The sequence below is a fragment of the Salmo salar genome, chromosome 18 (genome assembly GCF_965601325.2).
Source record: "Salmo salar chromosome 18, fSalSal1, whole genome shotgun sequence".
NCBI lineage: Eukaryota > Metazoa > Chordata > Actinopteri > Salmoniformes > Salmonidae > Salmo > Salmo salar.
The window spans coordinates 85,348,893-85,375,255 of record NC_138308.1 but is presented as its reverse complement, the minus strand read 5'-3'; the positions used below and the strand labels follow the sequence as shown (position 1 = coordinate 85,375,255).

The 26,363-nt window shown below is 41.8% G+C and overlaps 1 protein-coding gene across 1 annotated transcript; it reads left to right on the top strand.

Annotated features, from left to right (window-relative positions):
• Nucleotides 1–1,417: 1,417 nt before the first annotated feature.
• Nucleotides 1,418–10,883, top strand: LOC106577991 (E3 ubiquitin-protein ligase TRIM58). The gene is made up of 8 exons (XM_014156500.1): nt 1,418–1,486; nt 5,119–5,703; nt 6,072–6,167; nt 6,461–6,694; nt 7,037–7,199; nt 8,056–8,082; nt 9,792–10,171; nt 10,524–10,883. The coding sequence occupies exons 2-8, from the start codon at nt 5,128–5,130 to the stop codon at nt 10,743–10,745; spliced, it is 1,698 nt and encodes a 565-aa protein (XP_014011975.1). The 5' UTR covers nt 1,418–1,486; nt 5,119–5,127; the 3' UTR covers nt 10,746–10,883.
• The last annotated feature ends 15,480 nt before the right edge of the window (nt 10,884–26,363 follow it).

Below are 26,363 nucleotides of genomic sequence, written 5' to 3'. Positions count from 1 at the left end.
GTTTTAGTAGGCTCATTTAGAACCTAACAGTACAGTATGTATTATTTGTAGCATTGTACAGCTAAGCCAGTCATCTTCAGACCTAAATCAAATTTAAATATCCAGCTATGTCGTTATGACTTTGGATAATTATTTATGACACGTTGATCTTATTTCATTTGAACAATTCTGATGAGTAGGTTTTTGTTCATTTACATTTTAGTCAATTAGCAGACACTCTTATCCAGAGCAACTTAGTTGCCTAGATGGGACAACTACATATCACAGGCATAGAAAGTACATTTTTTCTCAATAGCATCGAGGTGAGGAGCATCATTTAAGATACTGTTCAAGAGAGAGGGTTTCAGATGTTTATGTAAGATGGGCAGGGACTCTGTTGTCCTAGCTTCAGGACCACCATTGCGGTGCCAGGACAAAGAAGAGCTTGGACTGGGCTGAGCGAGAGCTGCCCTCCCGTAGGGATGGGAGGGCCAAGAGACCTGAGGTGGCAGAACGGAGTGCTCGGGGAATAGGGTTTGAGCATGGCCTGAAGGTAGGGACAGTTCCTCTTGCTGCACCGTAAGTAAGCACCATGGTCTTGTAGTGGATGCAAGCTTAGACTGGAAGCCAGTGGAGTGTGCGGAGGAGCGGGGTACATGAGAGAACTTCGGAAGGTTGAAAATCAAGCGGGCTGCAGTGTTCTGGATAAGTTGCAGGGGTGTGATGGCACAAGCGGGGAACCCAGCCAATAGCGAGTTGCAGTAGTCCAGACAGGACAGGACAAGTGCCTGGATTACAACCTGCGCCGCTTCCTCTGTGAGGTATGGTTGTACTCTGTGGATGTTGTAGAGCATGAACCTGCAGGAGCGGGTCACTGCTTTGATGTTTGCATAGAACAAGTTCATCGGACTCTGGGTAGTTAGAAAAACAATTCAGTCAATTTGTAATAATGAATCAAAGTCCTTTCCTGTGGTTGTATGCCTCTCCAGAGTAGCTTTATCTCTGAACAGGGACTAATAATGCGATCTGAACAACTGGGAATTGGGAACTCAGAAATCTCCAACTTCGGACTTCAGTGCATTCAAGACAACTCTGAAAAAATGTGGAAAAATCTCCAACTGGGAAAAATAGTTTGAATGGTCATCCAACTTGGAATTACAAGTTGGGAACCCTGGCCTCTTTCTAAAGCTCCGACTTTCTGACCTGAAGATCACAGAAGTCATGAATTTGACCTAGTTTTTAACTGAGTTCCCAGTTGTCTTGAAAGTACCAAAAGCATTACAATGTTTTCAATCTGTGTACTGCTGGGCTAAACCAATGGTTGTTGAACACAGATGTGGGTATGGGAATCACAATGGCACTTCCACTGATTTGTTGCTTCATGAAAGAGGGAGGAGCTTACCAGTACATAATGCCACCTGAAACCAATTAAGGAAACTCATTAGATCACTTCCCCCCCAGAAGAAGAGAATTGTTTCTGTTTGATTGTTGCGGTACATACACAGAGGTGAGTTTCAAAGGAATATTTTTGACAAGACTAAGGGAAAAGTTTGTAAAATGTGAGCTATGCTGTACCATCCCCATGTGAAATTCATAAGGATTTTAGTCAAATGTTGTGTTTGGAACTAAGTGGGAGGTGGGAATGTACCATTTGTGAAGTCTCACGTACCAGTTGGATGCATTCACGTGCTTTGTACTCGTTGAGAAACGCCCATTGGCTAATGGCCAACAAGTTGTGTAAAACATGAAGTACAGCTATCATGCTCGTGAACAAGTTAGTCTTAAAAAACATATATTGGTTTCATACATGTTTTTGTTGCTGCATTTAACTACCTTGATAACTGCATTTCCAGTAACTTCCTTTGTTGGTGACAACATGTGGGAGATCAGGATGAAAGACAAGTTTCCTACTAGTAATAATCAGTTGGAGGGCTGTTCAAGTGTGTGTATTGTAAAGTCACACTTGGTTATGAGAGCAGCATGATTCCCTTGCCACTGTGAAAGGGCACTCTTGTCAATCTGTTGTAGAACTTGCACGCATAACCTACAGTTTGTGCTACAAGGTAGATTACAATAGACTGCACAACTTATTTGTAGGACAGTTTAACCATTTATTGCAACAATCATTTAAAGTTATATTTCATTGCCAACCAATTGTTTTATATACATTACCATTCAAAAGTTTGGTCACTTTAAATGTCCTTGTTTTCTAACTTAAGAATTGGCCTCTTTCAATTTTCACCTAAAATGACATGCCCAAATCTAACTTCCTGTAGCTCAGGCCCTGAAGCAAGGATATGCATATTATTGGGAGCATTTGAAAGGAAACACTTTGAAGTTTGTGGAAATGTGAAAGGAATGTAGCAGAATAATACAAATGTTTTTTAAAGAAAAGCATGTGTTTTTGTCCAATAAAATCACATCAAATTGATCAGAAATAGTGTAGATATTGTTAAAGTTGTAAATGACTATTGTAGCTGGAAATGGCTTTAAATAAAACATTACGGAATATCTAGAGGCCCATTATCAGCAACCATCACTCCTGTGTTCCAAGGGCACGTTGTTAGCTAATCCAAGTGTATAATTTTAAAAGGCTAATTGATCATTAGAGAACCCTTTTGGAACTGTTGTGCTCATTAAAGAAGCAATAAAACTGGCCTTCTTTAGACTTCAGTATCTGGAGCATCAGCATTTGTGGCTTTGTTTACAGGCTCAAAATGGCCAGAAACAAAACTTAATTCTGAAACCTGTCAGTCTATTCTTGTTCTGAGAAATGAAGGCTATTCCATGTGAGAAATCAGCTGTTTCCAGCTACAATAGTCATTTACAACATTATCAGTGTCTACATGGTATTTCTGATCAATTTTTTTTTTTTTAAATTTCTTCGGGATAGGGGGTGGTATTTTCACGTCCGGATGAAAAGCGTGCCAAAAGTCTACTGCCTGTTTCTCAGGCCCAGAAGCTAGGATATGCATATAATTAGTGGACTTGGATAGAAAACACTCTGAAGTTTATAAAACTGTTAGAATGTCTGTGTATAACAGAACTGATTTGGCAGGTGAAACCCCGAGCACAATCTATCCAGGGAAAAATTGAGCTCATCGTGTTTTCCACTGGTATTCATTGGGAATCCTGATTTATAAGGGCCCTAGTTGCAGTTCCTATGGCTTCCACTAGATATCAAGTCCTTAGAAATTGGTTGTTTTTCTTTTGAGGAATGAAGTACGGCTGTCAATTGTCACTGAAGGGCTGTATTCTTTCATTGTGCTTACACTGGAGTGCGCTCCGTGGTCTTTTTCTTTGGTATTGAAAACAGATTATCCCGTCTTAAATTATCAAGTATTTACGTTTTAGGATACCTGAGGAAGGATTGGGAATGTTGTTTGGACTAAGTTTACAAGTAAGTTATTAGATACTTTGTAGACATTTTGGGCGAGTTGAAACCAGTGTATTTCTGAATCAAACGCGCCAAATAAATTGACATTTTTGTGACATTATTGAACAAAAGGACTGATGTTTCTGGGACATTGGAGTGCCAATAGAAGATCTTCAAAGGTAAGGCATATATTATATGGCTATTTCTGACTTTCGTGTCGCAACTCCTTGGTTGAAAATGATTTGTGTGCTGGACGCTGTCCTCAGATAATAGCATGTTTGCTTTCGCTAAAGCCTTTTTGAAATCTGACACCTTGGCTGGCTTAACAAGTTTAAGCTTTATTTTGATGTATTGCACTTCTGATTTCATGAAAGTTTAATTTTTATAGTAACTTAATTTGAATTTGCCATTTCATTTCAACCGGCTGATGGCCAGGTGGGACGTTACCGTCCCACTGATCTGCAATAAATTTTAATGTAACAAAAATATGCCTTTCTTTCAAAACAAGGATATTTCTAAGTGACCATGAACTTTTGAACGGTAGTGTCTATACACTAGATGACTAACAGGGGGTGCTGTGTTTAAGCCACCACACCTCCATATTGGTATTCACTCACCACTGTAAAAAAATATTTGGAAGCTATAGAAATGAATTTGTTTATATTTTTGTCATGTTTATTCTATTTGACTCCTTGAAGAGAACTTTCCATTATTATGTGAGCTAAACAAATTGAGATGACTGTTACTGTCCCTACTACAACACACAAATACTTTATAAAATAAATTACTTGGTCTAACATTTCATTGAAGTACTGCTCCTACTAGAGTACCAATATGGCTGACTGGTGGCTTAAAAGCTGCTAGATGGCCAATACCTTGATGTTATCTGGAGTTTATACATTCTTGCCAACCTGTTTGTGTTCGCTTTCTCCTGTTTTGAGGGTGTGTGCATGTGCACATCAGCTCTATTGTGTCAGTGACGCTGGTAAAATGTATTGCTTTGGGCAGTTACGGATTAATTGTTATATTATTCATGTTGTCTTCAATTTAACGATCAGTGCTTGACTTGGACTGAAATAGATGCCTGTACTCATTTTGGGTGCTGGAACTGTTTAAATTTAGGTCCAGGAGCTACACAATACTTTTAAAACAATAGTCTATAAGAAAATCAGGATCCTGAGCAGTAGAACATTTGAGGTGCTATTACTTTTCCGGTGAGCTCCTGCCCAAGTTGAGCACTGGTAATGGTTTCTGTTAGCATTTTGTAATGTTTTGACTAGTCTTTGTATGGCCTATAGTCTAAAACCTCGGTATATCTGATCTTTTAGCCTGTTTTTGGAGTGCATGTTCCAGCACGCTACACATGCAGACTTCCATTCACGTGTTGAAGCTTTTGTTATATGCTCAGCTGAGTGACTTAGGCCTGATTCTTAGGCTAGCCAAGTCTTTTTGTTTCCTGTGTAGACTATTTTTTTATTTTTTTTCCCACATTGTAATTTTGCCATTTCTAAGCTTGTACACAAAACACATTATTTGAGGCATCTAATGTTACTCTGTGCTCAAACATTATTCAACGATTTTGGTTTTCTCAAATGTATAGATTTCAGTAATGTGACTTTTGGCCATAATGTTAATATTTAAAAATGCTTTTTTTTACAGGCTAGTCACATTGTACAACGACGTGTCTGTGCCACTATGGAAAGACAAACGAATTAATTTGAAACTCAAAGGGATTGCAATGTTTTCTAACCTTTTGTCCCCAGCTTGAAGAGATGGCATCGTCCATGTCAGAGGACCAGTTCCTGTGCTCCATCTGTCTTGCTGTTTTCACTGACCCAGCCACAATCCCGTGTGGACACACATTTTGCATGCCGTGCCTCGAGGCCTATTGGAACAGTAGAGGGGACCCTGCAATCTGTGCTCTGTGCAAGACTAGCTTCACACCAACCCCCAACATCCAGGTCAACATAGTCTTGAGAGACCTTGTGGAAAGCTTCAATGGGGCAAGTGGAGGAGGGGACGAGGCCGTCGACCAGCCAACTGTGGCTCTAGGAGAGGTCTCCTGTGACGTATGCATAGGAGACAGGATGCCCAAGGCCATCAAGACCTGCCTGGTGTGTTTGTCGTCGTACTGCCTGGAGCATGCAAGGGTCCACAATGCCCGGTTTTCCAGGCACAAGCTAGTCAGACCCCTGGCTAACCTGGAGGAAAGGATGTGTCCGACCCACAACAGGCTCCTGGAGCTTTACTGCCGCACTGACAAGACCATGTTGTGTGTGGCGTGTGACGCTCACCAGGCGCCGGCCCACCTGGTTGTGACTATGCAGGTTGAGTTCTTGGCTCAAAAGGTAAGAATGAGTTTTGGCGCAATTGTTCATCAATCCAGGGTTGTATTCATTAGGCACCAAATGGATGAAAACTGACTTGAACCAGGAGGGACTACCTGAACTTGTCCAATAAATGCTTGTTTTTGTCTTCCGTTGTGTTATGTAATGTTTTAACCCTGGTCCTGAGCTGTATTCTGTATGACACACCATAACACATTTGGAACAGAACATTGTTTCCTATTGGACTAGTTTGGGTAGTTGTCCCCACCCTGTGTGTTGGTACTTTTCATTGGGTTTTCTTTCATTTGGTGCATTAAAAATAATTATTGGGCACCCTGTGCAGCTTTTTGTTCCAGCACGAATGCTAACACCTATGGTCTTAACTTCAGGCTCAGCTGGCTAAAGACCAGACGGTGGTCAAGGAGAAGCTGAAGGCCGCTCGGAATGAGGCAGAGAGATTAAACTCTTCAGTCCTACTCTGTGAGGTGACTGTTCATTTGAATTGGCTATGTTACACAGTTGTAATTTTGCAGTAGAATTCAAAAGTAATTCATTCCAGGTTCCCATGGGGGTTACAAATTGTGCTACTGAAAATTACCATGCCTTGAAGACCGCTCTTTGAATGGTGCAGAACGTTCAGATATGTATCATGTAGAACAGAATGTCTGTCAGATTTATCAAGAAGTTGCGTCTGTACTATTTATAGCTTTTCTGTCTGCAACGTCCAGAAGGTATCAAATCCCATGAATCCTCACACTTCTGTTTCGTTTACTTGCAGAATACAGCAGCGAGGCAAATTGAGTTTGTGAATGCGTTCCGCCTATCCTTGGTCAGCAAGGTGACGCTGATCTACGATCGCTACAATACTGAGGCCTCGAGGAGAGTGGACGAGCTGGTGAGGATGTCTTCCCATTGGAGCAGTGTGCTTGAAGAAGACATCACAGCTCTGATAAGCAGAGTTTTTGCACTGGAGCGGGCAATTGGCTCCTCAGACTCCTTTGAGCTTCTTAATGTGAGTTATTGGGCCTGTTTGACTTTGCAGCTAACTTGAGAGTTGATTGACTGATCTGCAAATTTTTTATATCATGAATAACAAGGTTTTTGTAGCTCAGTCAATTTACCCTGTGAGGAATCATGGTTTAGACTTTCTCGAACACGATTGTGCTCTTCTCCAGACGTGTACGCCTGTCCCAGTCATGGATGCCACTATGGTGGAAACTTCTTCCAGCCAATGCTTACGCCAATCTAATACCTTGTAGAGTCCATGTCTTGGATCCAACTCTCATCATTGTAGGTGGATCAACATGCATGTATGATGCATTTGTTTAACTCCATTAATTCTTTCTCCTTTTAGAATCTTCCTTCTCTAACTCCTGCTCCTCCAGATGGCATCAGAGTACCATGCAGCATCAACATCCCCACAGATCTACTGGGGAACCTTGTGGATCATTTAATGACAAACATGGCCAAACTACCCACGATGGGCTACTTGACTACAAATGGCAATGCTGACTCAGGTCTGTGTGAACACAGCCAATGTCTGATTATACACAGAATACAAAACATTAAGAACACCTGCTCATTCCTTGATACTAACCAAGTGACAGGAATGATCTCTTATTGATGTCACTTGTTACAATCACTTCAGTCAGTGCAGATGACAACTGAGACATGGCTTGTGTGCTGTTCAGAATGAATGGACAAGACAAAATATTTAAGTGCCTTTGAACAGGGTATGGTAGGTGCTACACGCACTGGAATGTGTATCAATAATAGTCCACCACCCAAAGGACATCTATCCAACTTGAGAACTGTGGGAAGCATTGGAGTCAACATGAGCCAGCATCCCTTTGGGATGGTTTTGACTTTTTGTAGATTTCATGCCCCAATGAATTGAGGCTATTCTGAAGGCATGAGGACCCTTTTCCCCACAAGTTTAAAATGCATTCGATCATTACTAAATGTGAGGTAGATTTGATTAATAAATGATTGCCTCTTCCTCAGTTGAAGGAGACTATCATATCTTTGCAATAAGGGGGAAATCAGAATTCATTCACTGGTCTTCAACTCTGACACTTAATTCAGAGTAGTTAGCATGCCTGGGAGTAGGTTGTTTCTGAAGGATTTGTTGCCATAAACATTTACCTGATGTAAAGGTGAGCCAAATTCGTATGACTGGTTATCCCGAGTTGCACTCAAAGCTGACCTAAGATTACCTCACAACTCCTCAAACCTGATTAGTAGGATACCCCTCTGGTTCTAGATCAGCATTCCTAGTCTGGCAACGTGAGTATGGGCCCGGATGTGCAACATTAAACATTTGCAATTGTATGTTTTCAAATAAATTGTTGTTACCTTCTGTTTATCCCTCAGAGGCTGCCTTGGTTAAAGAGTTCACAGGTGAGCTAATGTGTAGTCCTGAGTCTGCCTCCATGTTGTGTATTATACACTGCTCCAAAAAATAAAGGGAACACTTAAACAACACATCCTAGATCTGAATGAAAGAAATAATTTTATTAAATACTTTTCTCTTTACATAGTTGAATGTGCTGACAACAAATTCACACACAATCAATGGAAATCCAATGTATCAACCCATGGAGGTCTGGATTTGGAGTCACACTCAAAATTAAAGTGGAAAACCACACTACAGGCTGATCCAACTTTGATGTAATGTCCTTAAAACAAGTCAAAATGAGGCTCAGTAGTGTGTGGCCTCCACGTGCCTGTATGACCTCGCTACAACGCCTGGGCATGCTCCTGATGAGGTGGCGGATGGTCTCCTGAGGGATCTCCTCCCAGACCTGGACTAAAGCATCCGCCAACTCCTGGACAGTCTGTGGTGCAACGTGGCGTTGGTGGATGGAGCGAGACATGATGTCCCAGATGTGCTCAATTGGATTCAGGTCTGGGGAACGGGCGGGCCAGTCCATAGCATCAATGCCTTCCTCTTGCAGGAGCTGCTGACACACTCCAGCCACATGAGGTCTACCATTGTCTTGCATTAGGAGGAACCCAGGGCCAACCGCACCAGCATATGGTCTCACAAGGGGTCTGAGGATCTCATCTCGGTACCTAATGGCAGTCAGGCTACCTCTGGCGAGCACATGGAGGGCTGTGCGGCCCCCCCAAAGAAATGCCACCCCACACCATGACTGACCCACCGCCATACCGGTCATGCAGGAGGATGTTGCAGACAGCAGAACGTTCTCCACGTTGTCTCCAGACTCTGTCACGTCTGTCATGTGCTCAGTGTGAACCTGCTTTCATCTGTGAAGAGCACAGGGCGCCAGTGGCGAATTTGCCAATCTTGGTGTTCTCTGGCAAATGCCAAACATCCTGCACGGTGTTGGGCTGTAAGCACAACCCCTACCTGTGGACGTCGGGCCCTCATACCACCCTCATGGAGTCTGTTTCTGACCGTTTGAGCAGACACATGCACATTTGTGGCCTGCTGGAGGTCATTTTGCAGGGCTCTGGCAGTGCTCCTCCTTGCACAAAGGCGGAGGTAGTGGTCCTCCTGCTGGGTTGTTGCCCTCCTATGGCCTCCTCCACATCTCCTGATGTACTGGCCTGTCTCCTGGTAGCGCCTCCATGGTCTGGACACTACGCTGGCAGACACAGCAAACCTTCTTGCCACAGCTCGCATTGATGTGCCATCCTGGATGAGCTGCATTACCTGAGCCACTTGTGTGGGTTGTAGACTCCGTCTCATGCTACCACTAGAGTGAAAGCACCGCCAGCATTCAAAAGTGACCGAAACATCAGCCAGGAAGCATTGCAACTGAGAAGTGGTCTCCACCTGAAGAACCACTACTTTATTGGGGGTGTCTTGCTTATTGCCTATAATTTCCACCTGTTGTCTATTCCATTTGCACAACAGCATGTGAAATGTATTGTCAATCAGTGTTGCTTCCTAAGTGGACAGTTTGATTTCACAGAAGTGTGATTGACTTGGAGTTACATTGTGTTGTTTAAGTGTTCCCTTTATTGTTTTGAGCAGTGTATTTAGTGCCTGGTGTGTTAATAACCCTATATGCTCAACTTTGAAAAATGAATTCAACATTTGATTGTAATTTCCCCCTACCTATCCCTTCTCCTCCTCTCAGTTGAGGTGACTCCTGACCCCAGCACAGCCCACCCATCGCTCCTGTTCAGAAGGGGGTCCCATGGTTGTGAGATTCGGGTGGACCGGAGCAAGATTGCTAGGAAGTTCCCCCTGTCAGCCCAGCGCTTCACCCAGGTGCCATGCGTCCTCGCCACCCAGTGGTTCAGCAGCCATCGAGCATACTGGGAGGTGGAGGTGGAGGACTGGGTTCGAAATGGATCTGATGTGTGGTTTATAGGTGTGGCAACTGAGTCCTCCATGACTTCTCGAGGGGTGAGCCTCACCCCTGAGAAGGGGTTCTGGGTCCTGGTACACCGTGAGGGAAGGCTTTGGCCCACCACTTCCCCAAACCCTATGGCCATCGTAACACAAATGAGAAAGGTATGTAGAAGATGGATACAGGGCACACTTGGCCCAAAGGGCTCTCAAGTCTAGTACATTTTCTATGATGGGTGTCTTGATATTAAATAAATGCAACTTTTCTTTAAACGTCTCGTTGCCAATAGAGGGTGAAATGTCACTGGGATATTTCCCCTGGCAAAATGGCTAATTTTAGTTGGCTTCATGCATGTCTTTGGAGGTAGCTTTTATCATGAGTTTAGATATTTGACATTATTGAAGTGGTTGTTTCGCTTATATCAACGGCTTTAATTTCAAGTCAGATCTAATAAATATCCGTGGGGCAATTTTTGCCATCTAACTTTATATTCATGAGCTTCATTACACTTTACAGGCACATGTGGGTGTATACTTCGACGGGCAGAAGCGACTCGTGTCATTCTACGACATTCATCTCGGTCATCACCTCTACACGTACAACCACATGCCAACCAATGAAAGATTCTTCCCGGTCTTCAGCCCTGACTTCTTCAGTCCTGCATTCAAACCCGCCAACCACGCCATGATTGTTAAAACCCACACTGCCACACTGCCACAAACTACCTATGTGGGTTAATGATGCTAATTGATGGTCCAATCCTTTTGGGTCTGAGTTCTTGTCGGGATCATTAGAAAATTGTGAATTCAAAAATGTCTTTGTTCTACGACTGTTTCTATTGTGTGAAGTTTTACAAAATAAAATATATTTTATTTACCTCCAGCTCCTTATTCTTGCATTTAGGAAAAAGTACAGCTGTCCCCTCCCATCTAACAGGACTGTATATTACTATAGTGGCATCGCCTTAATTACGATTCACATGGGAGGAGTCAAACTGACAAGCTTTTCAAACTTGGCTTCCCCTGTCCTTAATGTCTACAATTTGTCATTGGATGTGGTCTGAAGGGACCTTGGTCCTCAATGGAGTTGAGGAGACCAGGGAAAGATCAATTGCTCCAGTATCACTTAAACCATTGAATGAAAACAACTTGTCCTTCTCCTCCAATGGATTTTGAGAAGGAGAGGATGTGTGGACAACGCAATTGAAGTCTTATTTCAGTCCAAGTATAGAACTGGGCACATGTTTGTATTGACTACTATAACCTCTTGCTTGACAAATTCATTGGTTTTCCATTCAGAATGTTGCAGAAAGTGTTTGTTGCAGACCACTTCTCCACATTTGTGTACACTTGCCGTGGATTTAAAAGCATTGGTTCGGTGTGAGCGTTTCCACCGTTAAATCCATTACTAGGAGTGAAGTGCACGCTTCATGAGAGGAGATATTTATTGGGACGCAATCCATTGGTGAATACCAAACCTCTCCCCTACCAACTCACTCGGAGGGCCCTCCATTAGCACAGGCTGCTGCTGAAACTGAGGGTCACTTCCAGTGTGGCAAGGTGATGAATAAACCCTTCAACTTTGGGATATACTCGTGACTTGAGGCGACTAATGTTCCATGACATTCTAACACGTTCCTGTGTTTATACAAGCTGTTAAAACATCTCCTGGGAAGTGTTACGTTAAAATGCATGTGTCAGACACGCCTCCATTCTTCTGTCCTAATGGGCAATTCTGACACTTCAGCCTTTATCTCCAACACCAAACCAGGGTCTACAAATGTGGAAATGGTTTTTCTATGTGGTTAAACATTGGTTCAGAATGTGTACGCACAGCAGTGTTCTAGAATACTGGACTGTTGGCTTACTCATTCTCAGTGCAGCGCAAGCAATTTCTCCATATCAAAATTATTCAAATGAATACTCTTACCGGAACAGCGTTGGTTGAGAATTGTGGGGAGGTGCGCGTACAGGCTGTCTATGGATGGTGGTCTGAGCGTGTCACAATGCAGCACCGGACTATAACATCTGTGGACTATGATTTACTCAAAGCCTGCTTCCTCCACCGGCTCCTTTCAAAAAAATGTCAAAGGGAATCGAGGAGAGGTGGCGGAAGGGAATGTAGAAGGAAATGTTTTGTATTAAGCAACTCTCCTACATGCACATCAAGCAAATTACATTTAGAGATCGCAAAATCTAAAGTGAAAACAAATTACATTTTTCAATACATTTGATCGTTTTTAAATTTGTGCATGTTTCCTCTTCTGACAAAAGAAAAGTTGATTCTCAGGGTTCAGTCCCATTATGCCTGGCACAAACCTGTGTCCATAGAATCTTGATGATCCTCCAGGTGATTCCAAATGCTTTTTGGATGAGATGGGTCCCGTTATGTCTGGGGGAGACGACACTACATTTCACAGTAAGAACCTCATACGAACGGTGAAGCGTGGTAGTTTGGGGATGCTTTGCTGCCTCAGGACCTGGACGTCTTGCCTTAATAGAAGGAGCCATGAATTCTGCTCTGTATCAGTCAGACCATCCATCTGTGAGCTAAAGCGCAGCTGGGTCATGCAGCAAGACAATGATTCAAAATACACAAGTCTATGTGAAAATGGTTAAAAAGCACATTTTGAGGTTTTGGAATGGCCTAATCAAAATCCAGACCTAATGCCAATTGAGATGTTGTGGCATTACCTGAAACAAGCAGTTCATGCCTGGAATGCATTTGAATTAACAGGTGTGCCTTGTTAAAAGTTTATTTGTGGAATTAATTTCCTTTAATGCGTTTGAGCCAATCAGTTGTGTTGTGACAAGGTAGAGGTGGTATACAGAAGAGAGCCCTATTTGGTAAAATACCAAGTCCAAATTATGGCAAGAACCGCTCATAAGCAAAGAGAAATGACAGTCCATTACTTTAAGACATGGTCAATCAATGCAGAACATTTCAAGAACTTTGAAAGTTTCTTCAAGTGCAGTCGCAAAAACCATCAAGCCCATATGATGAAGCTGCATAAAGTAAAATTACAGCTATCATGCTTGTAAACAAGTTAGCATAAAATAATGTATTGCTTTTATTTGCTGAAAATGCAGTTGTCAAGGTAATTTCCTTCATAAGTGACATCAGCATGTGGGTGCTCAAGATGAAAGACTAGTTCCCCACTAGTAACACTCCAGTTGGAGGGCCGTTTAAGTGGGGAAAATATTTAACATGTAAATTAAGCAGCATAATTCCCTTGCCACTATGTCAAACACAAATGGCACTCTTGACATTCAGAAGTTTAACACTTGCACGTACCTATATTTTGTGCTACAAGATAACAATATAAGGACTGCACAAACAACTTCTTTGTAAAACATTTTAACCATTTATTGCAACAATCATTTATCAATCATGTACAAACATATTTCATTGACAACCAATAATTTATATATACACTAGAAGACAGATAGCTGGCGCTGTGTTTAAGCAACCGTGACTCCATATTCCTAAAATCAAATTACAATTTTATTGGTCACATACACATTTAGCAGATGTTATTGCGAGTGTATAAAAATGCTTATGCTTCTAGATCCGACAGTGCAGCAGTATCTAACAGGTAATAACAACAATTCCACAACAAAACTTAACACACAATCTAGTAAAAGAATGGGATAAGAATATATAAAAACATATGAATGAGCAGTGATAGAGTGGCTAAGATGCAATAAATAGTGTAGTATATACAGTCAGGGGAAAAAAGTATTTGATCCCCTGCTGATTTTGGACGTTTTCCCACTGACAAAGAAATGATCAGTCTATAATTTTAATGGTAGGTTTATTTCAACAGTGAGAGACAGAATAACAAAAAAGAAATCCCGAAAAATGCATGTCAAAAATGTTATAAAATGATGTGCATTTTAATGAGGGAAATAAGTATTTGACCCCTCTGCAAAACATGACTTAGTACTTGGTGGCAAAACCCTTGTTGGCAATCACAGAGGTCAGACGTTTCTTGTAGTTGGCCACCAGGTTTGCACACATCTCAGGAGGGATTTTGTCCCACTGCTCTTTGCAGATCTTCTCCAAGTCATTAAGGTTTCGAAGGCTGACGTTTGGCAACTCGAACCTTCAGCTCCCACTACAGATTTTTCTATGGGATTAAGGTCTGGAGACTGGCTAGGCCACTCCAGGACCTTAATGTGCTCCTTCTTGAGCCACTCCTTTGTTGCCTTGGCTGTGTGTTTTGGGTCATTGTCATGCTGGAATACCCATCCACGACCCCTTTTCAATGCCCTTCACCCTTTGATGCGGTGAAGTTGTCCTGTCCCCTTAGCAGAAAAACACCCCCAAAGCATAATGTTTCCACCTCAATGTTTGACGGTGGGGATTGTGTTCTTGGGGTCATAGGCAGCATTCCTCCTCCTCCAAACACGGCGAGTTGAGTTGATGCCAAAGAGCTCCATTTTGGTCTCATCTGACCACAACACTTTCACCCAGTTGTCCTCTGAATCATTCAGATGTTCATTGGCAAACTTCAGACGGGCATGTATATGTGCTTTCTTGAGCAGGGGGACATTGCGGGAGCTGCAGGATTTCAGTCCTTCACGGCGTAGTGTGTTACCAATTGTTTTCTTGGTGACTATGGTCCCAGCTGCCTTGAGATCATTGACAAGATCCTCCCGTGTAGTACTGGGCTGATTCCTCACCGTTCTCATGATCATTGCAACTCCACGAGGTGAGATCTTGCATGGAGTCCCAGGCCGAGGGATATTGACAGTTCTTTTGCATTTCTTCCATTTGCGAATAAAAGAACCAACTGTTGTCACCTTCTCACCAAGCTGCTTGGCGATGGTCTTGTAGCCCATTCCAGCCTTGTGTAGGTCTACAATCTTGTCCCTGACATCCTTGGAGAGCTCTTTGGTCTTGGCCATGGTGGAGAGTTTGGAATCTGATTGATTGCTTCTGTGGACAGGTGTCTTTTATACAGGTAACAAGCTGAGATTAGGAGCACTCCCTTTAAGAATGTGCTCCTAATCTCAGCTCGTTACCTGTATAAAAGACACCTGGGAGCCAGAAATCTTTCTGATTGAGAGGGGGTCAAATACTTATTTCCCTCATTAAAATGCAAATCAATTTATAACATTTTTGACGTGCATTTTTCTGGATTTTTTTGGTATTCTGTCTCTCACTGTTCAAATAAACCTACCATTAAAATTATAGACTGATCATTTCTTTGTCAGTGGGCAAACGTACAAAATCAGCAGGGGATCAAATACTTTTTTCCCTCACTGTTCATATGAGATGAGTAATGTGAGATATGTAAACATTCTTAAAGTGGTGTTATTAAAGTGACTAGTGTTCCATTTATTTATTAAAGTGGCCAATGATATCAAGTCTGCAAGTAGGCAGTCACCTCTCTGTCCTAGGAGGGGCTGAGAACGCACCCTTGTGGGGCCCCAGTGTTGAGGATCAGCGGAGTGGAGATGTTATTTCCTACTTTCACCACCTGGGGAAGGCCCGTCAGGAAGTCCAGGACCCAATTGCACAGGGCGGAGTCGAGATAACTTTGGAGGGTACTGTGGTGATGAACGCTGAGCTGTAGTCAATGAACAACATTCTTACATAGGTATTCCTCTTGTCCAGATGGGATAGGTCAGTGTGCAGTGTGATGGTGATTGCATCATCTGTGGACTTATTGGGGCGTTAAGCAAATTGAAGTGGGTCATTTTGAAGCATGTGGGGACAGCAGAGTGGTATAGGGATTGATTGAAAATGTAAACACACCAGCTAGCTGGTCTACGCATGCTGAGGACACGGCTAGGGATGCCGTCTGGACCGGCAGCTTTGCGAGGGTTAACACATTTGAAATATATTACTCACGTCGGCCACGGAGAAGGAGAGCCCACAGTCTTTGGTAGCGGGCCGCATCGGTGGCACTGTATTATACTCAAATCGGGCAAAGAAGGTGTTTAGTTTGTCTGGAAGCAAAATGTAGATGTCCGCGATGGGGCTGGTTTTCTGTTTGTAATCTGCGATCGTCTGTAGACCCTGCGACATACGCCTCATGTTTGAGACGTTGAATTGCGACTGCCACTTTGTCTCTATACTGACACTTTGCTTGTTTGATTGCCTTACGGAGGGAATAACTACACTGTTTGTATTTGGCCATATTCCCACTCACCTTGCCTTGATTAAATGCGGTGGAACATGCTTTCAGTTTAGCGCGAATGCTGCCATCCATCCATGGTTTTTGGTTCGGGAAGGTTTTAATAGTCAGAGTGGGTACAATATCTCCTATACACAACCTTAGAAACTTGCTCACCGAGTCAGCTTATACGTCAATGTTATTCTCTGAAGCTACCCGGAACATATCCCAGTCGACGTGATTGAAACTAGCGTGTAATCCGATTGGTCAGACCAGCGTGGGATAGACCTAAGCACGGGCGCTTCCTGTTTAAGTTTCTGCCTATAGAAAGAGAGCAACAAGATGGAGTCAAGGTCAGATTTGCCAAAAGGAGGGTGGGGGAGGGCCTTGTATCAATTGCAGAAGGTAAAGTAGCAATGGTTGAGCGCGTTACTCGCTCATGTATGCACTCGATATGCTGACAGAATTTAGGTAGCCTTGTTCTCAATTTAACTTTGTTAACATCCCTGGGCAAGCGTCCCACCCTAGTCAACAGCCAGTGGAATCGCGTGGCGCGAAATACAAATACCTCAAAAATGCTATAACTTCAATTTCTCAAAGATATGACTATTTTACACCATTTTAAAGACAAGACTCTTGTTAATCTAACCACATTGTCTGATTTCAAAAAGGCTTTACAGTGAAAGCAAAACATTAGATTATGTCAGGAGAGTACCCTGCCAAAAATAATCACACAGCCATTTTCAAAGCAAGCATATATGTCACAAAAAACAAAACCACAGCTAAATGCAGCCCTAACCTTTGATGATCTTCATCAGATGACACTCCTAGGACATTATGTTATACAATACATGCATGTTTTGTTCAATCAAGTTCATATTTAAATCAAAAACCTGCTTTTTACATTAGCATGTGATGTTCAGAACTAGCATACCCACCGTGAATTTACTACATTACTCACGATAAACGTTCACAAAATACAGAACAATTATTTTAAGAATTATAGATACAGAACTCCTTTATGCAATCGCAGTGTCAGATTTGAAAATAGCTTTTCGGCGAAAGCACATTTTGCAATATTCGGAGTACATAGCCCGGCCATCACGGGCTAGCTAATTTGACACCCACCAAGTTTGGGACAACCTAAACTCAGAATTACTAGTAGAAAAATTGGATTACCTTTGCTGTTCTTCATCAGAATGCACTCCCAGGACTGCTACCTCAACAACAAATGTTGTTTTGGTTCCAAATAAACCATAGTTAAATCCAAATACCACCGTTTTGTTCATGCGTTCAGGTCACTATCCAAAGGGTGACGCGCGAGCGCATTTCGTGACAAAACATTTCAAAATATTCCATTACCGTACTTAGAAGCATGTCAAACCCTGTTTAAATACAATTTTTATGCTATTCTTCTCGTAAAATAGCGATAATATTCCAACCGGGCAACGTTGTATTCATTCAAAGGCTGAAAGAAAAAAATGGAGAATTCTCATGAACGCGCATCTCCAGTGTCACTGTTCCCAGGCTGACCACTCACAAATTCTCCTGCTTTTCTTCGCCCAGAGACAGCAGACACCCCATTACACTTTCCGGTGGCTTTAGAGAGCCAATGGGAGAATTAGGAAGTGTCACGTTACAGCACAGAAATGCTGTATTTTCTATAGAGATGCTATAGAAGTACAACAAATTTTCAGACAGGGCACTTCCTTTATGGAATCTTCTCAGGTTTTGGCCTGCCATATGAGTTCTGTTATACTCACAGACACCATTCAAACAGTTTTAGAAACTTTAGATTGTTTTCTATCAAAATCTAGTAATTACATGCATATTCTCGTTTCTGGGCAGGAGTAGTAACCAGATTAAATCGGGTAAAGTTTTTATCCGGCCGTGCAAATACTGCCCACTAGGCCCAACAGGTTAAAATATCCGGCTACAATAAATTCAGCCTCAGGATATATGGTTTCCAGTTTGCATAAAGTCCAGTGAAGTTCCTTGATGGCCGTCTTTGTTTCGGCTTGGGGTGGGATATACACGGCTGTGACAATAACCGAGGGGAGTTCTCTTGGGAGATAATACGGTTGGCATTTGATTGTGAGGGATTCTAAGTCAGGTGAACAAAAGGACTTGATTTCCTGTATGTTACGATTACACCATGATCGTTAATCATGAAACATAACCTCCGCCCTTCTTCTTACCGGAGAGATGTTTATTCCTGTCACCGCGATGCACTGAAAATCACATTGGCTGTACCGACTGTGACAGCATATCCCAAGCTAGCCATGTTCCCGTGAAACAGAGTATGTTACAATCCCGGATGTCTCTTTGGAAAGCAACTCTTGCCCTGATGCCTTGTTAACTAGGGACTGGACATTAGCGAGTAATATATTCAGAAGCGGTGGCTGGTGTGCGCACCTCCAAAGCCTCACTGGAAGACCGCTCTGGCTCCCTCTCCTCGATTGTTTTGGGTCGGCCTCCGGAATCAGTTCAAATGCCCTTGGAGGTGCAGACAAAGGATCCGCTTTGGGATAGTCGGATTCCTTGTCGTTGTGCTGGTTAGTTGACGTCTCTGATATCCAATAGTTCTTTCCGGCTGTATCTAATAACACTTAAGGTTTTCTGGGCAAACAATGTAAGAAATAATACATAAAAAAACTAAATACTGAACAGTTTCTAAAGGACTAGAAGCGAAGCTGCCATCTCTATCGGCACCATCTTGTTTCCCTCCACTGTAAAAAATAAATTGTTTTGGAAGCTATAGAAATGCATTTATTGTCTACATTCATTTTTGGCACGTGTATTCTATTAGACACCTTAACCTGTTAGGGCTAGGGGGCAGCATTGACACGGCTGGATAAAAAACATACCTGATTTAATCTGGTTACCACTCCTACTCAGTAACTAGAATATGCATATACTCATTACATATGGATAGAAAACACCCTAAATTTTCTAAAACTGTTTGAATGGTGTCTGTGAGTATAACAGAACTCAAATGGCAGGTCAAAACCTGAGAGATTCCTTTACAGGAAGTGGCCTGTCTGACCATTTCTGGAACTTCTTTGCCATCTCTATCATTTACTAAGGATCTCTGCTCTAACGTGACACTTCCCACGTCTTCCATAGGCTCTCAGAGCCCGGGAAAAAAGAGAATGTCGTCATTCCAGCCCCAGGCTGAAACACATTATCGCCTTTCTCAAGTGGCCCATCAAGAGACACTAGCTTATGCGCGTGACCCCGACCGCCCCCGCCTTTGGGATTTTTTCCTCTGTTTGCCGAAAAGGAGATTCCCTGTCGGAATATTATCGCTTTTCTACGAGAAAAATGACGTAAAAATTGATTTTAAACAGCGGTTGACATGCTTCGACGTACGGCAATGGAATACTTTGAATTTTATTGTCAGGAATTGCGCCAAGCGCGCGACACTTCTTTACTATTTCGGATAGTGTCTGGAACGCACGAACAAAACGCCGCTATTCGGATATAACGATGGATTATTTTGGACCAAACCAACATTTGTTATTGAAGTAGACGTCCTGGGTGTGCATTCTGACGAAGACAACAAAAGGTAATGACATTTTTATAATAGTAAATATGATTATGGTGAGTGCTAAACTTGCCGGGTGTCTAAATAGCGAGCCCGTGATGCCTGGGCTATGTACTTAGAATATTGCAAAATGTGCTTTCACCAAAAAGCTATTTTAAAATCGGACATATCGAGTGCATAGAGGAGGTCTGTATCTATAATTCTTAAAATAATTGTTATGCTTTTTGTGAACGTTTATCGTGAGTAATTTAGTAAAATGTTAGCGAATTCCCCGTAAGTTTGCGGGGGGTATGCTAGTTCTGAACGTCACATGCTAATGTAAAAAGCTGGTTTTTGATATAAATATGAACTTGATTGAACAAAACATGCATGTATTGTATAACATAATGTCCTAGGGTTGTCATCTGATGAAGATCATCAAAGGTGAGTGCTGCATTTAGCTGTCTTCTGGGTTTTGGTGACATTATATGCTGGCTTGAAAAATGGGTGTCTGATTATTTCTGTCTTGGTACTCTGCTGACATAATCTAATGTTTTGCTTTCGTTGTAAAGCCTTTTTGAAATCGGACAGTGTGGTTAGATTAACGAGAGTCTTATCTTTAAATGGCTGTAAAATAGTCATATGTTTGAGAAATTGAAGTAATAGGATTTTGAAGATTTTGAAAATCGCGCCACAGGCTGGCAGTGGCTGTTACGTAGGTGGGACGAATTCGTCCCGCCGGTCCCATAGAGGTTAACAAATACTTTTCTTTATATTATGTGAGCTATACAAAATTAACAAAATGTGTAAAATGTACCTTAATTGACGGTCTCGTCCCGTATGCGGGACGGACATCCAGCGAAAAACTCCTATCGACATTAGCATAACGAAATGTTATATATATTTTTTTTCAAATATAGGACTGTCTCATATCGTTTTATAGATACACCTCTCCTGAATCGACCCACGTTGTCCGATTTCAAAAAGGCTTTACAGGAAAAGCAAAATATTAGATTATGTTAGAGGAGTATATCGTAAAAGTAGCCACATAGCCATTTTCCGACCAACCACATGCATCACAATTAACCAAAAAAACAGCTAAATGCAGCACTAACCTTTTACAAACTTCATCAGATGACACACATAGGACATCATGTTACACAATACATGCATTCTTTTGTTCGATAAAGTTCATATTTATATATAAAAACAGCATTTTACATCAGCACGTAACGTTGACTAACTATTTTCCCTCAAATGCATCTGGTAAAACAGTGCTACAATTTACTCAATTACTATTCGAAAACATTTTTAAAATGTAATATTGTCATTCTAAGATTTATAGATGAATATCTCTTGAAAGCACCTGTAATACCAGATTTAAAATTAACTTTACTGGGTAATCATACTTTGTGATGAAAGGGGATGCGATACTCTGAGAAATAGGCTAACGTTACATGTCAGCGCCATCTTGGAACAATCGCATATCACATCTAGTCTTGTATACTATTGTCAATAATCCCTTACCTTTGGTTGTCTTCATCAGAAAGCACTTCCAGGAATCCCAGGTCCACAACAAATGTATTTTCATTCGAAAAAGTTCATCCATTATGTTCCATTAGCTTGTTCTTGTTAACGCGTCTGAAGGCTGCTCCAAAACCTCCGTCGGCTCCGGGACAGCCATTTCGACAAAAAGCATTTTTTTCCCATTTAGGTTCGTTCAAACATGTCAAACGTTGTATAACATAAATCTTCAGGGCCTGTTACAACAAGAGAGCCAATAACATTCGAGGGGGACGATTGCATTGTGTTTCAAAACGTTTCGAAAGGGGAGGGTAGACAGGGCCGCCGGCGCCTTAATGGTGATGGCCCTCCTCATGTGATCAATTTCAACAGCGTCTCATTCATTCAGTTTCCACAGTAGAAGGCTCAAATCACTTTGTAAAGACTGGGGACATCTAGTGGAAGCAATAGGAAGTGCTCAATGAACCATTGCTCACGGTGTGATTTATAGGCAAAGTGATGAAGTTGAGTCCGCAATTCAGAATTCCACATCCTGTTACGATCGGTCTCGGGGTTTTGACTGCCATATGAGTTCTGTTATACTCACAGACACCATTCAAACAGTTTTAGAAGCTTCAGAGTGTTTTCTATCCAAACCAATAATTATATGCATATTCTAGTTACTGGGCAGGAGTAGTAAACCCATAGTTTTGAACAGTTATCCAATTCGGAATTCCAACTCGCCCTCTTTCTAGAGCTCCGACTTTCCGACCAGAAGATCATTGACGTCATGATTTTATCTAGTATTTTTCAGAGTTCACAGTTGTCTTGAAAGCACCATAAGTCAGTCGAGTGAACTATCCCTTGTTATAACATGCTTACGTGACAACCAGAATGTATTGTATGATGTCAACAAACATGGTGCCGCAAATAGCTTACCATTAGCTCATCATAATCAATACAACATTCAAAAAAGTATTTTAGATGTGTCTATTACAATATATGCATGATTAGTCACCAGTACTTGAAAACATGTGAATAAAACAGTAAATACATTATGATCCATACATACATACGGTGTGCTACAGCAGAAACGACAACATTATATACAGAAAATAAGCCACTTACTTTGATAGGAACGCACACATGTCCAAAGTTCAATTTGTGAGGAAAACAACCATGAAGGAAATGCGGGCACCAGTCAGAAAATGTGCTGGGGGAAAACAGTTGTGCAAGGCCTGTTCTGACTAGAGATGTGCAATGTCTTCATACTTGATCTAGGGAAACACAAGGGCAGCGCTTGGGCTGTTGTTGAAGAGAGAATTTTGTCCGGCTGACGAAGCCTTAACCTCTCTAGGGCAGGCGGGACGAATTCGTCCCACCTACGTATTAGCCAGTTGAATCCTGTGGTGCGATTTTCAAATACCTTAACCACTACAGAACACAACACGAAACAATACATTAATTTCACTAGAACAGTGACAAACAGTTTCTACAAACTGTTAGGGCTTACATAAAGCTGTCCCAACAGCAGAGTCCCAACACCTTACCACTGCTACACCTGGCTATCAGCTGATCCTTGTCTGGCAGCGATACAGTTCATTCAGCCTCATTTACTGCCTTTAAAAAAAACATAGCTGATGTGGCTGACTTGCTTAAAAAAATGTGGTTTCTACTGACAACTGAGATGTACAAACTATGGAATAAGGGGACGACAAGCGGATTAGAGGCAATCACTAATTTCGATGAAGACATTAATGAGCGAGCTAGGACGGACGTAGTCAATATAACTATTTGTTCAGCACTTTTGAAATGTACAGCGACATAATTCAGTGTTCTCCCTGTAAATCAAGTCAGAACCGTAAGATAAATAAAGGGGGCATATAAGCAGACAATGAAAGCTCTTACAATATTCCATGATGACATTTCTCTAAAACAGGCTATAGGCTACATGAGCACCACCAAGTCAGAACAGTAGGCTAAGTTTTGAGGGGAAAAGGGACCAAATTATTAGGATGAGGCACATGGGCACTTAGTATTACTTTCTTAGCTACAGTATACGTCTCCCTTGCATATTACAGTACATAATTTATGCAGCAGCATACAATACATTTTTGGAATTGCCAAGTTGTGATGTGCTCACTTGAACAGGAAGGTGGCACGGCGGTCCTTCGTGGGCAAATTTTGTCATCAAAGTCTGGCATTCTCTGTATTTATGGTGCTTTCAAGACAACTGGGAATTCTGGAAAAAAAACAAGGTCGAATCATGAGGTCAGTGATCTTCAGATTGGAGCTCTAGAAAGAGGCCAGAGTTCCCGACTTGGAATTCCGAGTTGGATGACCATTCAAACGTATTTTCCCAGTCGGAGCTTGTTTATTTCCAAATTCCCAGTTTCCTTGAACTCACTGAAGTCTGAGATTACCCAGTTCCGAGTTAACAGTTGTTTTGAACGTGTTGAATGTTTATCCTTTTAAGCTTGGAAAAGAGACCCTTAAACCCAGACTTGAACCACACACCCACTCCACTGAATAGCAGGCTAGTGATTGCTTTGAAATGCTTGCAGTTAGACACTGATTCCTTCCAAACCACTCATTGTTCAATATGCGATTTCCAACTTGTTGTGTTATGTTTATGTCCAATGACCGATGAGCAAGGATACGTTTTAACAATAATTTCTCTTCATAATTTCTCTTCATATGACAAGGATTGAAAAGGATTTGCCAGTAGGTTGTTGACCTGATACATGATGATGATTGCTAGCTTGCTAGCCTCTATGGGCTAGGTGGGACGCTTGCGTCCCACCTACTCAACAGCCAGTGTAATCCCGTGGCGCGATATTCAAATACCTCAAAAATGCTATTACTTCAATTTCTCAAACATATGACTATTTTACAGCCATTTAAAGACAAGACTCTCGTTAATCTAACCACACTGTCCGATTTCAAAAAGGCTTTACAACGAAAGCAAAACATTAGATTATGTCAGCAGAGTACCCAGCCAGAAATAATCAGACACCCATTTTTCAAGCTAGCATATAATGTCACAATTAACCCAGAAGCTCAGCTAAATGCAGCACTAACCTTTGATGATCTTCATCAGATGACAATCCTAGGACATTATGTTATACAATACATGCATGTTTTGTTCAATCATGTTCATATTTATATCAAAAAACAGCTTTTTACATTAGCATGTGACGTTCAGAACTAGCATACCCCCCGCAAACTTCCGGGGAATTTACTAACAATTTACTAAATTACCCACGATAAACGTTCACAAAAAGCATAACAATTATTTTAAGAATTATAGATACAGAACTCCTCTATGCACTCGATATGTCCGATTTTAAAATAGCTTTTTGGTGAAAGCACATTTTGCAATATTCTAAGTACATAGCCCAGCCATCACGGGCTAGCTATTTAGACACCCGGCAAGTTTAGCCTTCACCAAAATCAGATTTACTATAACAAAAATGTTATTACCTTTGTTGTCTTCGTCAGAATGCACTCCCAGGACTTCTACTTCAATAACAAATGTTGGTTTGGTCCCAAATAATCCATCGTTATATCCAAATACCGGCATTTTGTTCGTGAGTTCCAGAAACTATCCGAAATGGTAAATCAGGGTCGCGCGCATGGCGCAATTCGTGACAAAAAAAATCTAAATATTCCATTACCGTACTTCGAAGCATGTCAACCGCTGTTTAAAATCAATTTTTATGCAATTTATCTCGTAAAAAAGCGATAATATTCCGACCGGGAATCTCATTTTCGGTAAACAGAGGAAAAATCACAAAGACGGGGGCGGCCAGTGCACGCGCCTAAGCCCACAGTCCCTTGATCGGCCACTTGAGAAAGGCGATAATGTGTTTCAGCCTGGGGCTGGAATGACGACATTCAGGTTTTTCCCGGGCTCTGAGAGCCTATTGGAGCCGTGGGAAGTGTCACATTACCGCAGAGATCCTTAGTTTTAGAAAGAGATGTCAAAGAAAGACAATAAATGGTCAGACAGGCCACTTCCTGTAAAGGAATCTCTCAGGTTTTGACCTGCCATTTGAGTTCTGTCATACTCACAGACACCATTCAAACAGTTTTAGAAACTTTGGAGTGTTTTCTATCCAAACCAATAATTATATGCATATTCTAGTTACTGGGCAGGAGTAGTAACCAGATTAAATCGGGTACGTTTTTTATCCAGCCGTGTCAATACTGCCCCCTACCCTCAACAGGTTAAACATAAATTGTCCGCAACAGTGAAATGGGCTACTTATACTAATTAACGAGGAGGTGGAACACACCTCAATACAAACTATTGTTAGAAAATAAAACTTGTTAGAAAATTATTTGAAATTGACAAGTTGATACAGCCTATAGATAATTAGCAGGCAGCATGCCTTGGTTTGAGTGCAGTGCGGGTACCTGTCCTGTTGCGTAACAATCACATTTTGGAATAGTGAGAGCCTTCTGACTTCATGCACATGAAAAAACTCACACAGAGCTGACGGTTAGAGGTATTTGGAATTTTGCAGTCTTCCGCCATAGAATTCAATAGTAAATCATGGAAACTTCCCATGGGGGTTACAAATTTGTTGTGCTACTGAAAATTACAATGGCTTGAAGACCGTTCTTTGACCTCTTTGGCGGTGGGGTGGAATGTTGCAGAACGTTCAGAAATGTATCATGTCGAACAGAAAATGTCTGTCAGATTTATCAGAAAACTGCGTCTACTATTTATTGCATTTATCTGCAACGTCCAGGACGTATCAAATCACAGAAATCCTCCCAGATCTGTTTTGTCTACTTGTCCCCTTGCAGGATGCAGTGCTTAGCCAACTCGAGTTTGTGAATGCGTTCCGCCTAGCCCAGGTCAGCAAGGTGGGGCTGATCTACGATCGCTGCAACACTTAGACCTCGGGAGGGTGGAGGAGCTGGTGAGCACAACTTCCCATTGGAACCGTGCGCTTGAAGATAACATCACAGCGCTGACGAGCAGAGGTTTTGCACTGGAGTGGTTGATCGGCTGACACCTTTGAGCTTCTTGATGTGAGTTATTGGGCGTGTTTGTCATTGCAGCTAACTTGAGTTGATTGACTGATCTACAAATCCCTTTATATCATAAATAACTAAATGTTATTTGTAGATCACTCACAATTTACCCCATGATCAATCATGGTTTTAATTTTCTCAAACACTGCCTGAATCA

Bases quoted from the DNA above. Each gene is read 5' to 3' on its own strand.
- LOC106577991 (XM_014156500.1), top strand. From the start codon at position 5,128: ATGGCATCGTCCATGTCAGAGGACCAGTTCCTGTGCTCCATCTGTCTT. The intron at 8,083-9,791 runs GTGAGCTAATGT...TCCTCCTCTCAG, and splicing joins CTTGGTTAAAGAGTTCACAG to TTGAGGTGACTCCTGACCCC. The intron at 10,172-10,523 runs GTATGTAGAAGA...TACACTTTACAG, and splicing joins TCGTAACACAAATGAGAAAG to GCACATGTGGGTGTATACTT.